The following is a 20,371-nucleotide window of genomic DNA, read 5'->3' on the forward strand; positions in this document are numbered from 1 at the left end:
AAGCCAAAGCAGTTTTCTCTGAGATCAGCCATTCCAGGAAAGACCTATCCTCTGTACAGATCTTGGTGCCTCTTTCTGAAAGGAAACTGGAAGGAAGAAATCTGGAGCTTGAAGTGGTGACTGCTATTTCTGGAGCCCCAGACAGGCTTCACTCTATTCCCTACTCTTCGACTACCTCCCTTACTATTTCTTCATAATTGCCTCACCAGCATACCTTTTTCTCTAACCTCCTGGATGGGTTGTGTCATTCATTCACTGTCCAGGTTAACTTTCTGAACCACAGTACCCCTCCCCTGGCCACTACTCCTTTATGTCACTTGTTTCCCCCATTACAATGTAAGCTCAAAAGAGAAAATTATTAATAATGTTGGATGGGTTGTGGGAAACAAGTACCCTGGTGCACTGTTAGCGGAGCTATGAATTCCAGAGCTTCTGGAAAGCAGTTCGGAATCAGGTCCAGAAAGTTACCAAATCATGCATACCCTATAAGCTATTTGTACCACTACTAGGTCTATACCCCAAAGAAATCAAGGAGGAAAAGGATCCATATGTACAAAATTATAGATGGCAGTTCTTTTCGAGGTAGCCAAAACCTAGAAATCAAGGGAATATTTTATTCCAGAATGTTGAAATAAATTGTGCTATATGAATATCACAGAATATTCCTGTGCCAAATAAATGATGAAATGGACAATTTTGGAGGAAACTGGGAAGACATATAAATTGATGCAAGGCAAAGTAAATAGAACTAGGATAACAACTTACACAATTACAACAACATCATAGAGAAAAAAACTTTAAAACTCTAAGGAATACAATGATAAATCAGAGTCCAAAAGAATGAAGATAAAACACTCCACTTCCCAAAAAAGACGATGAACACAATGCACAGAGATATAAAATTTTGGACATGGCTGATGTGAGAATTTGTTTTGCTAGAATATGTTGGTAATTGTTTTTTAATTTGCTTAATGGGGGGAGGAGTGGGAAAGCTAAATGAAAAAGATAAATGAAAAAGCTCTTGCTACTTTAAAAAAAAAAAGAATGGTAAGATACTTGAGAGCAAGTACTATTTTTGCTTTTGTATTTTGTCTCTGAAGCACTTAGCTAGGGATGTAGTGCTTGAGATGTAAGTGCTTAATAAGTAATTTTCATTCATTTACAGATCACTCCACTATTCAAAAACTTTCCATGGTTCCCCACTGCCTTCTGAATAAAGACTACACTTACTACCCTGACAATAAAGGCTCTTTACAATTGGATTTTCACCCAGTCTGACCTTGAAAAAACACCTACACACTCGATGCTCCAGTCATAACGGATCATTTGGTGCTTCCTTAGTGCTTCCATCTCAGTGCCTTTGCTCATGCCATGCCCTATTCCCAGAATGCCCCCTGTATACCCGTTAACATCCTACCCATACTTCAATGTCCAGCTCAAATGACATTTCTTCTAAAAAGTCTTCCCTAAAGAATTTTTTACTAAAGAAGAGATAGAAAGCATTATGAAATGCAAAATGGATAATTTTGATTACATTAAACTGAGAAGTTTTTGCACAACCAAACCCAATGTAACCAAAATCCGGAGGGATGTAGTAAATTGGGAAAGAATTTTTACAGCTAAGCTCGGAGATAAAGGCCTCATTTCTAGAATATATAGAGAACTGACTCAAATGTATAATCATACAAGTCATTCCCCAATTGATAAATGGTCAAAGGATATGAACAGGCCATTTTTGGAAGAAGAAATTAAAGATATCTATAATCATATGAAAAAATGCTCTAAATCACTATTGATTAGAGAGATGCAAATCAAAACAACTCTGAGGTACCACATCACACCTATAAGATTGGCAAACATGACAGAACAAGAAAATGATAAGTGCTGGAGAGGATGTGGGAGAGTTGGAACACTAATTCATTGTTGGTGGAGCTGCGAGCGCATCCAACCATTCTGGAGAGCAATTTGGAACTATGCCCAAAGGGCTACAAAAATGTGCATACCCTTTGACCCAGCAATATCGCTACTAGGACTGTATCCCCAAGAGATCATAAAAATGGGAAAGGGTCCCACATGTACAAAAATATTTATAGCAGCACTCTTTGTAATTGCCAAAAACTGGAAGTCAAGGGGATGTCCATCAATTGGGGAATGGCTGAATAAATTATGGTATATGAATGTAATGGAGTACTATTGTGCCATAAGAAATGATGAACAAGAAGACTTCAGAGAGGCCTGGAAGGACTTATATGACCTGATGCTGAGTGAAAGGAGCAGAACCAGGAGAACTTTGTGCACAGCAACGACCACAGTGTGCGAGAGTTTTTTCTGGTAGACTTGGAATTTCGTAATAACGCAAGAACTTCTTTAAAAAAAAAAAAATCCCAATGGTGGTTCTCTAAGGCAAAATGCCTTCCACACTCAGAGAAAGAAACATGGAAGTCATTCGCAGAATGTAGCAGGTCATGTTTGTGTATGTGTATGTTTTTGTGTATCATGTTTTGATTTGTTATATGATTTCTTCCATTTATTTTAGTCCGACTACATAGCATGACTATAGTGAAAATGTACTCAATAGGAAAGTATATGTAGAACCTATACAGAATTGTATGCAGTCGTGGGGAGGGAGGGGGGTAGTGGGGAGCAGGTGTGGGGGGGATAAAATCTCAATTGTATGGCAGTGATTGTTAAACATTAAAAAAAAAAAAAAAGTCATCCCTAATCCCCTCTAGATTGAAATGATCTGGTTACATTACATTTATGTACTACTATAAAAGAAACAACCAATACACTAGTGTATTAGTATCATATTTAATTGCATATATGTTTTATTATTCCTACTGGATTAAACTTATCAGGGACAGGGGCCAGTCATTTATCTTTGAATCTCCCTCAGTAGTCTTGAACAGGGTTATATATAATATGGCTTAGTATTTGTAGAATGAATGAATGAACTGGGTAAAGCTATTATATCATCTGGGAGGAAAAAAATATACTTGTTATCTAAACAGATCAGCAGATATTTGTTTATATAACACCAACTATGGAGAACAAACCTGTGACCCTGAGGAAATGGGTTAAGTCCTTTACTGTTAGAGACAATAGCTTCAGAAGAATGGAAGGTAAGTATTACTCAAGGTAACTCCTAATGATACTATGTTCTTCTGGGCCAAGTTTTGACTAAGTGGATGGAGAATTCTGAACACAAGCACTTCATCAATGTGGGATATTACTTTTGAACCTAAAGGAACAACTAAGGCATTAATAACTCAAACCTTATGGGTGTGAACTGAAGTTCTGTTACACACTCAAACTTATTTCCAAGGATTTTTTCAATCACTTGATACCTTTCTCCACCTGAAAGAAAAAGAAGTGTTTAATCACTGAACTCTATGAACATAAATTAATATTTTTTTACACTTAATTCTTTTTTTATTTTCAGATCCACATTCTCTACCTCTCATCTCCCCCTTCCCCTTTCATCATGAATTCCCTAGAACTGAGAATGGTCATTGTGTTGATTAGGGTTCCTAAGTCTTTCAGAGTTGACTGCCCTGACAATACTGTTCTTATGATATAAATTATTCTCCTGGTTCTGCTCACATCACTCTGCATCAAAATTCATTCAGGTCTTCCCAGGATTCTCTGAAACTATCCTCTTCACCATTTCTTTTAGTATTCCATCACATTCATATACTATAACCTGTTTGGCATTCTCCAAGTGACTGGCACTCCCTTAGTTTCCAACCCTTTGCTACTACAAAAAAAAGCTGCTCTAAGTTTTTTTGTACACAAGTTTTTGGTTTTTTTTTTCTTGGTTATCTTCCTCTTTCTTTGTTCTTTTTAGGGTACAGACCTATTAGTGGCATCATTGGGTCAATGGCTATATACAAGTTAATACCTTTTGGGGCATAGTTCCTATTTGCTTTCCAGAATGACTGGGGCAGTTCACAATTCTACCACCAGTGTATGTTCCTGTTTTCCCACAGTCCCTGCAACATTTGACATTTTCCTTTCTGTCAGTTTTGCCAATCTGATGGGTGTGAGGCATTATAATTTGCATATTTCTAATTATTACCGATTTAAGGCATTTTTTAATATGGCTATTTAGAGCTTGTATTTCTTCCTCTATAAATTGTCTATTCTTGTCCCTTGACCCTTTATTAATTGGAGAATGGCTTTCTTCTTATAAATTTGAATTAGCTTCCTATGTATTTTAGAAATGAGATCTTTATCAGGAAAACTTGCAGTATATGCTTAAATTATATTATTTTGTAGAAAAACTCCTTGAGCCTGACCCTGAGACAAAGAATAATTTCAACAAGCACTTTTCAGTGTTGAGTAGTTTAAGTGTTAAATAGATTCCATCTGTCTCTGAGGTACTTTCCAGATCTAATATTCTTTGGTTCTAAAATTCTAAGCCAAATACTACCCAGGCCAATGGAGGCAGCAGCACAGTGTAGGACAAAGAACTTTGGATTTGGAATCAAATGACCAGAGTGTAAATCATGGTTCTTTCACACAATTCTATGGGTGATAAAAGTTCTACGCTTCAATTTGCTCCTCTGTACAATGAGGGAAATAGATTAGATGCTGTCTAACGTGTCTTCCACGGCAATCTTATGAAACCAATGAATATTCCAGAAAAAGACTTGAGAGATCATTGATTTTTTACAGATGTAGGAACTGAGAACCAGAGAGAGAAAGTGACTTGCCTAAAGTTATATAAGTAATCAGTATCAAAGCCAAGATCTAAAAGTAGGTCCCTTCACTCCAAATCCACCCTTGTTTCCATTGCACCATGTCTTCACATAAGCATATAACATGCAAAGATAGTTTGGCTGGGTCCAAGTCTAACCCTCTTTTAATTATGCCATGCAGCAGCTGGAGGATCTAAGCAACCCAATATAACAATCTACTCTCATCCTTGGTTATAACTACTTGAAACCAAAATTTTAGGATTTAGAGCCAAAAGAGGTTCTTTTTTCCCCACCCCATGCCCCAATTTTACAGAGGAAGAAAATGAAGCAACAGTACCTTTGTGACTGTCCACTTGTCATATGTTATACCGTACTACTATGCAATTTCTCAGATAAAAGATTTTCAATTAGAAAATCATTTAAAAGCAGACCATTCAAAGATATGTCAGTCAAAGTACGTCATCATTTCTTATGAGTTTGCTTTTTCTGCGATGGTATTTATACTAAGCATGGAGAAGGGGATGATAAATCAAACAATGACTTCTCCCATTTCACATACCGTATTTTAGAATGACTTTGGCATGGATGTCTCCTGAGAAGTATTTAAAGAACATTGAGAATGTTCTTCCTAAAATATCTCCCCTACCCAGGTACTTAAAATTTCATTGCTGGATATTTATTTCTTTGAGTTCTCCTCCTTCAGAACCTATTTTAAAATCCAATTGTGGGGAGGGGAGTTGTTTTTAAAAACTGGTTTACATTAATATATTTAGTGACATCAGAGAAATGGATGCCTGGAAAAGGTAAAGAATGAAAAAAAGAGGAAAAAGACATAAAGGAAGGAGTGGCCCTGGCTTTCTGTTTCTGCTTGCTAGCCTCCTTTGCCTTCCAATCAGCACAAACAAGTGGTGGCCTGTGGAAAGGTATGCAACTCAGGACTAAGGGTCAAAATTTTTAAATGTCTCATTCTGGGATAGAGGTAAGGGAACTGTGGGTGGAAGGAAAAGAGAACAGATTCAAAAACTACATTTTACCTCCTGTTCAGGGCTACTGAAGCATGATCCTGGGTAGTTCTAAGGGTTAGCAAATGGAGACACAAATATACACACACACATACACGTATATATTAGATATATCTAACATATATATTTTTTAGTAGGCAGGGTGCATGCCTTTGAAGGATTTTAATATGTAGTGTTTCAGAACTTGTATTAAAACCAATAATTCATGCATGTGACACAAGTTCCATGCTCTAAGCTGCTGATTGTGGAGTAATTGGAAGCAAATTTCAAATAACCTTTGGAAAGGGAACCAAATATTTGGATACGCAGTTTTGTTCCTAGTTCTCCTAATTGTCCCTGTAGCCTTGGACAAGTCAATGAATCTCACTGAGAGGAGGGTTGGACTAAATAATTCCTAAGTGTGATTTTCCAACCCAAAGACTCAGACATAGAAGTTGATAGAGGGCTGTAGAATTGCGAAAAAAAAATAATGGGCCTGGAGTTGGAGGACCTAGGATCCAACATCAGCTACACAACTGACTAGCTGTGTAACTTTGTGTGCCCTACCCTAGAACTAGGGAACTGGACTTGGATTTTCAAAGTCCCTTTCTGCTCTAAATCCTATGAATCTGGGATATTTCTTTCAAAAATGTTAATTAAAAAGTGTGTTTTCTTTTCATGCAATCTGTATCATCCAGGTATGTTGGTCACTCTTCTAACCTTCCTTTCAGTTCTAACCTTCTAGGATTTTATACAGGAGGAAAGTAAGTGATTTCTGACCTGACCATATATTACCAGATTCTTGTTTTTGGACACCACAGACTTCCTGTGTGATTTCCAAATCACCTTTTTCATGACTTAAAGTCTGCAAAGGAAATAAGACGATTAAAAAACAGCAAATACATGGCACCTAACTCAACTAACTCTAATCCAATTCAGCAAGCATTTAATTCTTCAGTCAATCAAGCATTTATGAAGCACCTCTTCCAGGAATTGTGCCAGGCATTAGAACAAAGACAAAAATGGAACATTCTCTTCCTTTAAGGAGTTTGTATTCTATTTAGAGAAACTAGACATACACATTTTTAAGTATAAACAAATATACTCAGATATGAAAATACATCTGTGAACTTATGGATTTAGGCATTCTTTCCAATAATGCAAATTATGACCCATCCCTGCCAGCTATCTGGCTCAACTCCTGTCCATCTCCAATGATGTTTGCCACAAGGTGTCCACACAAAGTGCTGAAGGCCCCCCACAAAGCCTCTTGACATTGTGAGTAACAGCGGACAGCTGGGATGTCCACTCTTATCCCCCACCCTTGTCATAAACTATCCTATCATTCCCTTCCTTAATGAAATCTTTTATTCTGTTCTTCTCATTTCCTCACTGACTGCTTATATGCACAATATATTTCTCTATTACCATCATACAAAAGATAAGTCATGTGAATGAAGCATGTTTATTGTCTAGATTATGACATGCATTTAGATGGCTACCCTTTATTCATCAGTATGCGTACCTGGGACAGGCAATTTAGGGGAACATGAAAATGGAACAGGAATTGAACTGGAGGAGGAGAGTGAGCTGAATTGCCTTCAGGAAATGGCAAAGCTCTTTTGATTATCTGCAGGCTTCCCACAGGTTGAGTGTTGTTGATAAAAAAAATACCATGCAAATCTGGTTTTCTCACAATTCCTGAGGCAAGGCCAGTGCAGTGGATAAAGCCTCTGGGTTCTAGTCCCACTAAAGTAGCATGACTGAGACAAGCTGCTTACTGCTTTTAGTTCAGTTTCTCCATGGGGTTAAGAAGTGAGATGGGAGTGAAGGAAGAGAGAATTACTTTTCTTTCTTATTTCACAAGATGTCAATAAGGTTGTTGTTGTATTTGTCCTTCATGGATCACAACATCAAGATGATGACATGACTTGCAGTTTACTTTGATTTGAGGGAGGGAGGGCTGTGCAAGGTCACTAGCCTCACTTTCTCCTAACTGGGAGCCATCTGGGTCTAGTGGCCTGATATTCATCAGAACAACTGGAGATAGCCCAGGATACAATGTGGAACCTTGGCCATTTTAGGCTAAAGAGTCTTATTAGACTCTCACTTTGAGTGAGATACACCCATTCAATGAGTAGACCTCTTTAAGTAGTTACTCAAGGGATGGCCCCTTTTAAGAAAAGAAAAAACAATAAAAACAAACAAAAAATTCAACTAGGAGGGGAAGACCCTCAGGGTTCCTGGGTAAAAGAGAAACAAGTTACTATTTAGTCAATAAGAGAATGTACATGAAAGTGAGATATTACTCTTAGAATGGTAAATTTTTGGAGAAAGACTCACAGCCTTCAATTTTCAAAGACTTTTTTTCCCCGAAACATGTACTACCCAGAAGTCATAAATGCAAAAGAAGCTCTAGGGAAACTATGGCTGTAGAATGTCAAAATATACATTACCAGGAACTTAACTTTTACCTTAACTTCTGAATGCTCTTGAACAGTTGGAGTATAAAAGTAATCAGGATCAGGGGTTAGAAATTCATCTGTTACATCTTCAGAAGAATCTATTGAGCAAGGTGATTCCACAGAATGCTCCTATTAAGGTAATGGTGTTAGAAAGGATTTTTCTCAGAAAATTAAAAAAATTGAAAAGTAACAAATATTGCATCATAATCACATGCTTAAGGTAGTTTTGCTTAACTTTTTTTTTTTTAAGAGAAGGCACTTATAAGATAATTGTTTGCTGGGAAATGGCTAACATGTCAAATCAAAACAAAATGTATTAATACAAATTTTTAAAAAGAAATTATTTTACATTGTCATTCGGCAAAAAAGAAGACTATAATGAGAAAGCTTCTGTATTCCTCAGGCTTCTCCTCCCAATCTCCTTCCATACTTGGACCCAGTACTTCTAACAGATGAGAGGAGTTCACCACATCTAAGTTCCCCCAAACTCACTGTGCTGCCCTCCAGTCACTGTAATATACCCCACCCCATTCCCCACCTTCTACCTCTTGCTCTATGAAGAATAAGGTGACTACCATGCCTAGAAAAGACAAGTCAATCAACTGTCTTTGAGTCCACCCACTAGCTCTGTGACTTTTCAGATCAAAATACCACTCTCCCTAAATGTGTCTTCTGAGACTTTTTTTTTGTGGTTTTTGGCATTCTTAGTGCTTACTTGGCACAGTGACTAGCACGCAGTCAGTCCTTAATGTGTTTTCATTCATTCCAGCAAAAGCTACTGTCAAGATGTTATTAAGAGATGCCCTATTTTCCACAGGTAAGGTCAGCAAGTAAACTGTGCCCTGAGCTTGGCATAAAAACAATTCTTTTCACTCACTCTCTGGATGAACACTGTTGCAACACAGAACTGATAATCTCTGAGTTTGGGCAAGCACCAATAGGCCCAGACATGAAGCCTGGCTATGAGTGGACTTTTTTTCTCTAGACAACCTTGCCTCACTGTTACTGCTTTGCCTCACTCCTGTTGCTACATGACACTGTTTGACTCTTTGTCTAGCAACAAATACAAAAATCAAGGCTTAGCCACATTAGAATGGGTTCTTTCATGGCATGGTTGTGGTGGGCATAACATATGTGTCTTGTTCCCTCCCTCTCTCACTTTGAAATTAAACTTCTATTTGATTCCTGACTCTCCTGTCTCTAGCCTGCTCTGTTTGGCTCTGGCCATCCAACAGGTTAGAGGCCAGTTCAGTCCAGTTGTACTCCTCTGATAATGGTGGAAAGTCAAATTTCTCTTCCCTTATTTTTCTTTAAGAAACAGTAAGTATACATTTTAAAAGTATCCTAGTTTAAGCCTCTGCACTAATCTGGAAGAAAAACCTTTATCAGTCTTTCTTTAAGTATCAGTTCTCTATCAGATTACACCAAGAAGGATATCTCCCTTGAAGTTACAGTGGCAGTGAGGGAGGCTTATTAAATGGGGGCAAACAGGTGAGCCTCTAAGTCTTTGGGACCTTGGGTAACTTCTGGTGGGCCATGGATGTTCTGGCTTTTCCCTAAAAGTCATGGAACTTTGGAAAGATGTGGTAAACTTTGGGTTGGTCCCTTCCTGCTCCACTCTCATCAACAGGAGAGGCAAGGGGAACAGGGAAGAGGTACTGCATCAGTTTTAAAAGGGAGTTAACTGTACACTCAATTTGTTTTCCCTTCCTTATTAGGCAGCCAGGTGGCACAGTGGACAGAGTGTTGGACCTGGAATCAGAAAAATTGGAGTTCAAATCCTGTCTCAGATGCTTACTATGTGACCTTGTGTAAGTCACTTAACTTCTCTCTGTCTCAATTTCCTCATCTGTAAAACAAGGATAATAACAGCACTTACCTCCCAGAGTTGTTGTAAGGATAAAATGAAATTATATTTTAAAAATACTTTGCGAACGTTAAAGCACTATATAAATGTTAGCTGCCATTATTATTCCTCTTGCCAGAATATGAAGTATGATATTTACACATGGCAGAATGCCTGTCAGTCAGTGAAAAAACATTTATCCAGAAAACATTTATCAAGTCCCTACTATATGCCAGCCACTGTGTTAATAAATTGAGATACAAAAAGCTCACAATCTAACGAGAGAGGCAACAAGTAAACAAATACGCACAAACAAGCTAGATATAGGAAAAACAGGAAATAATAGAGGGAAGGCACTAGAGGGGTTGGGAGAGGCTTCCTGTAGATGGGATCTCAGTTGGAAGGAAAGAAGCAAGGAATGCCAGTGGTGAAAAGGAGAGAGAACATTCCAGGCATGGGAGATAACCTGAGAAATGAGAGATGGAATGTCTTATTCATGGAACAACAAGGAGGCCAATGTCACTGGATCAAAGACTGTGTGATAAGGAGTAAGGTAAAAGAAGTCTGAAAAGGTAGTAGGCTAGGTTATGAAGGGCTTTGAATCAGAGGATTTCATATTTGAACCTAGAGGTAATAGGGAGCTATTAGAGTTTACTGAGGTGGGGTAGAGAACAAAAAGATGGGGAGTTGGGGGGGAGACAGACACATGGTCAGACTTGTGCTTTAAGAAATTCACTTTGGTGATTAAATGGAGGATGGATTAGAATGGGGAGAGACTTCAGGCAGGCAGGACCACTAGCAAGTTATTGCACTAGTGTATGTAAGAAGTGATAAGGGCCCATATTGGAGGGGTGACAGAGTCAGAGGAAAGAAGGGTGTATCAGAGAGACACTGAAAAGGTAAAAAGGAACGGCTTTAGTAATAGATTTGATATGGGTTGTGAGAGACAATGAGGAGTCAAGGATAACACCTAGGTTGACAGCAGATGCTGTTACTCTGGAGAGTAACAGGCTAGGCAGGAGTTTGGGAGGGTCTAAGGGGAATGATAATGAGTTTGATTTTAGACATAATGAATTTAAGATATTTAAAATCTCACATGGAGATGTGAGATTGGAGGTGAGAACATGAGCTTTGTAATGAGTATTCTGTATGTTAGAACTTCCCTTCTTCCTAGAGGAGCAGAACAATGGAGTCACACAAAAACCAGCCAAGTAGAAGGATTTCTGAGGCTCAAGGCTGTCTGACATACCAGTGATCCTTTGTGAGTGAACTCTAGCCAAATGTGGAGGTGCCTGGAGCTGCCAGAAACCACAAAACAAGCCTTGATCAGCTCAAGCTGCAGACTTGAGACCTTGCTTGGGAGTTTCTAAACATCCTGCTGCCTGGCTTATTGTGTCTACAAAAGACTTCTCCCTTCCCTCCCTCTTCCCTCTCCCCTCCTCTTTTTGCCCCATTTCTCACCTGAAAGCCTCTAGAAACTACAATATCTCACCCCTTTCAGGAGGTGAGAACTCTCTCTCCCTCTCTGCACTCCCTTGTAGGATCTTCTCTCCCCTGCAAGTCTTTTCTCAGACAATGAATGCTTTGTAATCTGTATTGGACTCTGTTTCATTTCAGGTCCCTTTATGGACTTGGCGGGGGGGGGGGGGGCGCCTTTTGTTAATAGAGATCAGCTGAGAGTTAAGGCAGGATACATAGATTTGAGAATCATCAACAAAGAGATAATAATTAAAGTATTATAAAAGAAAAAGAGGGTCCAAGACAGAACCCTGTGTGACAACTATGCTTAAAGGACATGATCTGGATGAGGACTTAAAGGAAGACAAACAAGTAGTGTTCAGATTGCTAGGAAGAGAACCAGAACAGTGGTGTCCTGAAAACTTAGACAGGAGGAGAGGGCAATCCAACAGTGTCAAAGGCTGCAGAGAGGTCAAGGAAAACAGACAGAAAAGGCCACTGGATTTGGCTATTAAGAGATCATTGGTAATGCTAGAGAGAAAAGTTTTGGTGAAATGATACAGTCAGAAATTGGACTGTAAGGGGTTAAAAAACAGAGAGGAGAGATAGTGGAGCCACCTATTGTAGATGACCTTTTCAAGGGATTTAGCTACAAAGGACAGATGAAATATGGAATGATAGCTACTGGGAAAACGGAAGAATCAGGTAAGGATTTTCTGAGGATGGGGGGGGATGAGTATATTTATAAACAGAAGGAAAGGAGCCAGCAGAAAGACAAAAATTGAAAATAAGTGACCTATTGGGATGATGGGGTTGGGGGCAATTTGTGGAAGGAGATGCAACGGAACTGAACAAGCACAGAGGTTAGCTTTGGTAAGGAATAAGGTCATTTCATCATGTGAGACAGAGATGAAGGGGAAGACAGTGGCAGAAGACATCTGAATGACAGAAGATGAAGAAAGGAGCAAAGGGGGCTTGTGGTGAATGGTCTCAATTTTTGTCTATAAAATATAAGGCAAGGTTTTCAGCAGAGAAGGTAAGGATAAGGGTAGTAAGGAGAGTAATTTAGGAAGTTTGAAAGAGCTGACATGAAAAATGGGATAGTGAGTTGATAAGGGGTGAAGAACAACTACTTAGAAGCAGTGGGGTCCCAGCTGAGGTCATTTAATATCATCCAACATAAATCTGTAGTGGACCTAGCCAAAACAGTTACCTACTTTTCTTCATCTTTGTTCAGCACCATGTGTATAATAGGAATGAAGGCAGTAGAGGGTAGAAGTGATCCAAGGTTGAGACTTGGTAGGGTATAATCAGTGAAATAAGGGTCACTAGAAATTCAAGAGAGGAAGATAGTAAATAATTAAATTAGTTCATTAAGGGATCAAGATGGGGAAAAGAAGAAAGAGTGACTAGTGCAAGGAAGATGGCCTGGGAGAGAATTAGGGTCAGATAAGGGGGATCACAGTGTGGAAAAAGAGTAGGGCTTGGTAAGAGAAGGCAGAGGTTGAGGTAGAAAGTCAATGGTTGGACAAGTGGACTATGGAATTCTTGAAGAAGGAAGTGGTACATTTATAGGTGATCATAAGATCAAGGGTATGACTATCTTAGTGTTGTGACTGAGGTAGTTTGAAGTAGTGGATCATAGAAAGTGAGTAGGCTGAGGAACTGAGTAATTAGGGTGTTTGAGGGAGAGGTAATATTTACAATAAGTCCTCTAGTATGAGGGCACAAATTAGGGTGAAGAGAAAAATTGTGAACCATGTACTGAACTCACTGAGGAAGAGAGAGGGGTGACATGCGGGGGACTGCTACAGGGATTCTGACTGGGTATAGAGATGAAAGCATGAAGGAGGAGAGTGAAAGAGGCAGGGTGGGAGTGGCAATCGGGAGCAAGAAGTATTCCGATTCTTTTGCCTTGACCAGTTTGCTGAGGAGAATGAGTGAAGATGTAGCCAATACTGAAAAAGGTAGCCAGGGGAGAATATGTTATCAGGGAGAAGCAGGTTCTAGTAATAGCCAGAAGATGGAAGGACTGGGAAAAGAAAGAATTTAGTAAGGGAAGCTTGTTGTCTATGGAACAAGAATTCCAGAGGGCATAACAGAAATGGAGAGTAGCATTTGGTTGGCACTTTGGGGTAAGAGGGTTAAGGTGGGTAGGAATAAGGAATATAGTGGTGTGGAATGGGGTTTGGAGGATGACCTACAGGGGGAGCCTGAGTCTCAGGTCTCCCACTGCCATTGATGCTTTGTGCTTTCCTTTTTTTAATCACAGACGATCCTGAATAGTGATTCTTAAGATGGCAATTTCCAGTTCTGGAAGAAACCTTGTGAATTCAAAAGACTGGGAGCTCCTGAGTCCCTCAAAGAGTTTTACGAACAGTGTAAAGCTGAGGTGAAGATGAAATTACTGTTTAATAGGTCCTCTAAGGGTTCTATGTTTTAGGTTTAAATGTTGATCTCCTGGGAAAAGTATGATAGCAATTTTAGGTCAATCTTCACGTTTAAGTTTTGTCAATGCACACTTGTGACTATCTGTGTTTTAATCATTTCTTTCAAGTGAAGCAAATAAAGAGCTGCTCTATACTTGACGCTTACTGCAGAGAATATCCTTTTACTCCCCTTTTAGGGAAACCCTAGATGTGAGCTAAACCTAAGCTTTACGTGATTTTCTCTACAGCTCTAGAAGTCAGTGTTGAAAAAACAAAAGCCTACCTCCTCTCTTTAGGGGTTAGGGTCCCCTACTCCAAATACATGGATTTGCAGTTTAGAATCCCTTAGAAAGAGAAGATAAGTGCCTTAGCCTCCCTGGGATTGGTTAGTTATAGAGTAATGTATCATGGGCATGGTTGGTACAGGATAGCTTTGTGATTCTTAGGGGAGATAGAACCATCAAGTTTATTTTCCCTTTAAACTGGAAAGTAGTGTGGCAGAAACTAGGTATTGAACAACATTACACACTATCATATACCAAAACAAGGTCTAAATGGTTATATGATATAGACATAAAGAGTTATATAACTGAACATGTATAACCTATATCCAATTGCTTTGCCATCTTGGAGAGAAAGGATTGGAAGACAGGAAGAAAAATTTGGAACTCAAAATTTTACAAAAAATAAATGTTTAAAGCCATCTTTACATATAAGTAGAAAAAATAGTATTTACTGAAAAAAAAGATACACCATAAAAATATTAGAGGAGCATGGAAGAAATTACCCATCAGATCTATGCATAGGTGAAGAATTCATGACCAAGCAAGAGACAGAGAGAATCATAAGTGGTAATTTGGACAATTTTGATTAAATGAAAATAAAAGAGAAGCAGGTAAGTGGGGTAAAAAATCTTTGGAGCAAGTTTCTCTGATAAAAGTTTCATTTCTAAGATATGCAGGCAACTGAAATTGCTAAGAAAGCCATTCCTCAATTGATAAAATGAACAGGAGGAAAAATGATGTGAATAGGCAGTTTAGAGAGGAAGAAATCCAAGCTATCAATAGCCATGTGAAAAAAATGTTCTACATGACCAATAACTAGAGAAATAGAAATTAAAACAACTCTGAGGTTTAACCTCACGCTCATCAGATTGACAAAGTTGACAAATATGGAAAATATCAAATGCTACTGCGGATATGGGAAAACAGGTACATTTATACACTGTGAATGGATCTGTGAAATGGTCCACTTATTCTGGAAAGCAATTTGGAACTATACATACATCCAAAAAACTATTAAATTGTGCACTTTTGACCCATCTTTATCCAACAAACAGATCAAAGAAAGAGGAAAAGTACCCATATGTACAAAAATATTTCTGTCAGCTCTTTTTGTGGTGGGAAAGACTTGGAAACTGAGGAGTACCCACAAAATGGGGAATGGCTGAACATGTTATTGTATATAAATGTGTTGAAATACCACTGTTGTGTAAGAAATTAAGGAGATGGTTGTCTGGGAAGATTCATATGAAATGATTGGAGTGAAGTGAGCAAAACTAAGAGAAGGATGTATACAATAATAACAATATCATAAAGACAAACAACTCAGAAAGACTTAGGAACTCTAACCAACACAGTAACCAACCATAGTTCCAGAGGACTCGTGCTTAACCCATCTCTTGAAATGGAGGTGACAGATTCAGAGTGAAGATTAAGATGTTTTTTGGACATGGCCAATGAAGGAAAATTTGTTTTGCTTAATTGTAAGTGTTTGTAACAGGAGTTTGTTTATGGGGGAGGAAGGTTAGGTAGCTTGGAGAGAGACAGAGAACTTGAACCTGAAAATAAAATAAAATTGAATTGAGAAAAAAAAAACACCTCCAGAAAAAGGTCTCTTTCTCCCCCATTAGAAAACAGGTGTGATCTACAGACTAAAAGAATGTTCGAAAGGATCTTAGTAAAATCCAACCTCCTCCTAATTTAACACATGAGGAAGTAGAGGCCTAGAAATGTTAAGGGATTTGCCCAAAGTCACAAAGCCATTTGTTAAGATTGTGTACATAAGGAGGGCAAACAAAAGCTTTCTTAGCAAAGTGGGACCTGCTTGATTGCCTTTTCTATGCTACTTACAGTACAGAGCTTCTCAGTTCCTTCAGGAGAGTCAGAATGCTCATGAAAGTCTCCTCCATGTTCTGGATGCTTTTTCTTTCTTGGCAAGTGATGTCTTGTGTCTAAGAAATAAACAGAACATGCTGGAGATCAAACAAAATCATTCATCTAAGGAGCAGACAAGCTTCTCTATGACAAAACTTTTCTGTGCCCCATCAAAGGTAGATTAGAATGGACATCTCAGCCTGGTTGAGATTTTGTAGAGGATAAAGCCATTTTGGACTAGTCTACAAAAAAACGCATCCCTAGGTGTGAGAGAGATGAAACAGTTAAGTTTCCATACTGCAAAATCATCAGTCTTGGGGAAAACAGAAGTTGTTTAGATAAGATAAAAGCTATCAGTCAGTTAGCAGCAAACCAAGGAGGCTCAGAAGTCATACACTTAGGGGTCCTAGGCCAATCAGATCAAGTCAGTTTGGGGTCATGAACAACCAGCCGTTCTCTTACTACACTGCATGCTTAATTAATCTCTTGCATGTAATGGGAAATTCCTCAAATAAAATTAGAGCTTCATTAGAGCATCATGTGACACATGATGGAGGGAATACATGTGAATGGCAAAATGTAAGGGGAAAAAAAATGTAACCCGGAAGGATTAGGACCAATTCTGATCCAGAAGGGAGGAGTTAGGATTATTAACCCTAAAAAGCTTGTTCTCATTTTTTGAACATGACACACTCTCCCTTTACTATGAGGGTAGGTCCACTTCTGGAGAATCAAAGGGGAACGTAATTCAACCTTTCTAATAAACTTTGAGACACCAGTCTTCTGAACTGAATCTAGGGTCATTCTTTATAACATTAGGTAATAGCTTTTTCAACCACCACTGAAGGAAGGATCAGATTCTGAACACCAAAATCCTAAACCTGTGGTTTTTTCTGCATAAGGAGGACAATTTTGAAAATATTCTTCTTTGACTTACAAATGATGATGATGCCACTTTGTATTTCATAGAATAATGGTAGGGAACGTATCTAGGAGGTATTCAGGTGCTTGGGAATTTAGCTTACAAACCTATAAAGAAGAGGTTGTATTCTTAGCCTGAGTTTCACAAGCTTGTTCTTTGTAATCTTTTGTATTTTATTTTATGTATCTACAAACATTTTGAGAAACGGTCCTTAGTCTTCACCAGACTGCCAAAGATGTCTATGACACAAAAAAGGTTAATAATCTCTATAATATAAAGGGAAGACCTTATATTCTGGCCTTAGCTCTGGGAGAATGAATGTGATTTGTTTAGAGAAAGTCAAGACCGTGTGCAAAAATATGAGTGGTCATCTCCTCGGAACATGAAGTGCTTAGGTTCAAGCTGAGTTTAAAGTACAATTCAATTCAATAGACCCGGGGTTATCCAGCTACCCTTTGAATGGAAATGAATGTCAAATCCTACAGCCTCAGAGTTAGAAGCACACTAAAGGTCCTGTCCTCTAAATGTTACACCCCATCTCCTCTACCATATTTCTTGCAGATGGTTATTCATCCTCTGCTTAAGAGTCTTCAGTGACAAAAAACTGATCACCTCAAAAGGCATCCTATTCTATTAAAATAAAAACCCATATTACTGATACCTTGTTTTTACATCACAGTTATTACTACTACCCCACTCCAGACTGAACCTGCCCTTGTAACCAATGAAAACGATTAAGCAAAAATATCTGATATAATGACTGTCCCATCCTGGTTTTTGCAAAACTTGATGGTTAGAAGTTCTCATGTAACACAATTTTCACAGTCCATCATCGTGGCAGTCTTCTCCACAGAATTATATGTAAAATGGAGGAAGGTCAGAAAAAGTGGTGGGATTTGGCCAGTGAGGCCCAGTTCTCAGGAGAACGTACACTATGCACATGGTTGGAGGCTGTCCTATCCCATATCATCATGGAATTCTATAACAAGGGTCCCCAAGGCTCCATGTGGGAACTGTGTCAGGCAAAGCACCATGTGCATGTTCCTGAGGACTAGGTTCCCACTGGCCAGTCTACCCATTACATAATCACAGATCTCAGAGTTGAAAGGGACCTCAAAGGCTACCTAATTGAACTCCTATTTTAATAAGAATTCCCGTAATACATGCAAGAAGAGGTCATACAATCATTGCTTAGAGAACTCCCAAAATGACCCATTATATTTTTGGAAAACTGTCATTGTGAGAAAATTTTTCTTTACATAAACACTAAAATCTGCTTCTCCACAATTTTCATCCATTGCTCCCAATTTTGTCCTTTGGGGACAGGGAGAATAAATCTAATCCCTCTTGAAAAATATTTGAAGTAGACTGATATGTCACTGCTGGCTCTTTTCTTCTTCAGGCTGGTTATATATTCCCAGTTCTTTCAACCAATCCTCAAATGCCATGATCTCAAAGTCCTTCACTATCCTGGCCATTCTCCTTTGGTCAATTTATTGATGTTGTTCCTAAAATGCGACACCTAGAATTGAACCCCACACTCTTGGCTGTATTCTGATTACTGCACGGTACTGCTCTGTCCCAAATTACTAACCCTTCTTTTTTTAAAAAAATAATTCAAATATCTAATTTCCTAAAAGACACAGCACAAGCAGCTGAGGGCCTGGGAGGTAGGCACTCACTGCTCTGCAAGGCTGCAGCCTGGTACTCCCACTGGCAGTCACTGCCCATGATTCTGTGCAAAAGCTGCCCTCCTCCCCCAGGCCTCAATGGTACTTTGCTAAGCCTGGCCCAAGGGGCCTACAGAACTTCCAGGATAATGGCAAGAAATTCTTCTTTCAAGAGGTAAAGGGGTGATTTGGGTTAAGAGTTCAAGGGAAGCAAAGGGAGGGCCAAGGACAACTAGCGTTGTCCTTGCTCTAGCATCCAAAATGGCCCAGCCCTTCTTGGATTTCTTGCCAGTGGGCATCAGGATGGGAAAACTGGCCAAGCTGACTGGGTGGGAGGTAGTAGCTCCATGGATTCTGCTGAGCTGGTGCAGGGTTGGAACCTTTCAAAGAGTGAGAATTTCAGGGGGATAATGGGGACCTGAGGACTGCTGTTGATACATCAAGGGGACCGCAGCTTGGGCTGAAATAAGAAGCCTTCCTTGATGCCCTCTAGGATGGACAGGGCTATGTAGGTGAAGTCCAAGAAAGCCTGGTTAGCACCTTTATTGAGGGCCATGTTATCAGTCCTGTCCACAGGTGTCTGCTTCATGAAATGTGTGTCAAACTGGCTCATGTCCTCTTCAGAGTGCAAGTAGGGCTGGAACGGGGGGTTCTACTTGTCCAGTCAACCCATCTTCCTAATCAATATGGCAGAAAAAAGGGTGTTTCTGCACATCCACTGCATCCCCAGGTCCACCCCCAAGGTGCTGGCTGGGGTTTCTTTTCAGAAACTTCTTGAGGAGGTCTCGAGCATCTGGAGTGAGGTAGGGTGGCAGCACCAGCTTCACCCTAAGGATTCTGTTGATTCTCTTCAGTGAAGGGCAGCATTCCTGTGAGCATGTCATACATCATGGCTCCAAGGCTAGTCCACTGCCTAGTTGTGGCCACTGTGTATGAGGATCTCAGGGGCCATGTATTCAATGGTGTTGCAGAATGTGTGACTGACTGAGCTCTCATGGACAGACTCCTTACACAGGCTGAAATCTGTTAACTTGATGTGGCCTTGGCTGCTCAACACGATGTTTTCAGGCTTAAGGTCCCACTAGATAATGCCCTAGGAGTGGAAGTGGCTCAGGGCCAATGTGATCTCCCTTAGATAGAACAGGCTGTATCCTCCATGAAGATGCCCTCACACTCCAGCTACATGAAGAGTCCTCCCCAACTAAGGCACTCCAGAATGAGACAGAGCTTGCCACAAGTCTGGAAGGCATGTACCAGCTCCATGATGAAGTGGTGCCTCATGGCCTCCAGGATGCTCTGTTCAGCCCATGTGTGCACTGTGTCCTTAGCGTTGCGCAAGATTTTTGCTTTTCTCAACATTTTCATGGCAAATATTTTCCCCGAGTTGGTGCCTTGCACCTCCCAGACCTGGAATACCTTGCCATAGCTTCCTTTGCCCAGGACTCAGAGGAGCTCAAAAGAGCAGGGGCCAATGTGTTTGGGTCCAGGGTTCACATAGGTCTCTGACAATTCCACCTCTTCATAGTGCCCCACAGGCTCCAAACCAACTGTTCTCAAATTCAGATCAACATCGATAGGGCTGAGCTCCCTCTCACCATCGCTCTCACTGCCCTCTTCAGTCTCCAAGTCGATATTGAACACAGCTGCCATGGCGGCCCCAGCCTAGGTGCATCCTGTGTCCCCCCGTCCCCTGTCCCCCCCACCCCCACCTGGCAGGTCTAGCT

General features: G+C 39.8%; 1 protein-coding gene and 1 pseudogene across 5 annotated transcripts in view; both read right to left on the reverse strand.

The window, feature by feature from the left end:
* The window catches only part of TEX14 (testis expressed 14, intercellular bridge forming factor), a 143,717-nt gene that overhangs the window by 25,269 nt on the left and 98,077 nt on the right, over positions 1–20,371 (reverse strand). For all 5 annotated transcript variants that reach the window (XR_011975288.1, XM_072646846.1, XM_072646845.1 and 2 more), the window contains exons 18-21: positions 16,032–16,132; positions 8,176–8,295; positions 6,482–6,566; positions 3,276–3,357 (exon numbers count right to left, since the gene is read on the reverse strand). Coding sequence is in view for 4 of the 5 variants with exons in the window: in XM_072646846.1 (XP_072502947.1) it covers positions 3,276–3,357; positions 6,482–6,566; positions 8,176–8,295; positions 16,032–16,132 (388 nt within the window). In the remaining variant the exon portion in view is untranslated. The remainder of the gene's footprint in view (positions 1–3,275; positions 3,358–6,481; positions 6,567–8,175; positions 8,296–16,031; positions 16,133–20,371) is intronic.
* On the reverse strand, positions 18,697–20,297 carry LOC140528746 (ribosomal protein S6 kinase beta-2 pseudogene; annotated as a pseudogene).

Source organism: Notamacropus eugenii, chromosome 2 (genome assembly GCF_028372415.1).
Source record: "Notamacropus eugenii isolate mMacEug1 chromosome 2, mMacEug1.pri_v2, whole genome shotgun sequence".
In the NCBI taxonomy this organism is placed as follows: domain Eukaryota; kingdom Metazoa; phylum Chordata; class Mammalia; order Diprotodontia; family Macropodidae; genus Notamacropus; species Notamacropus eugenii.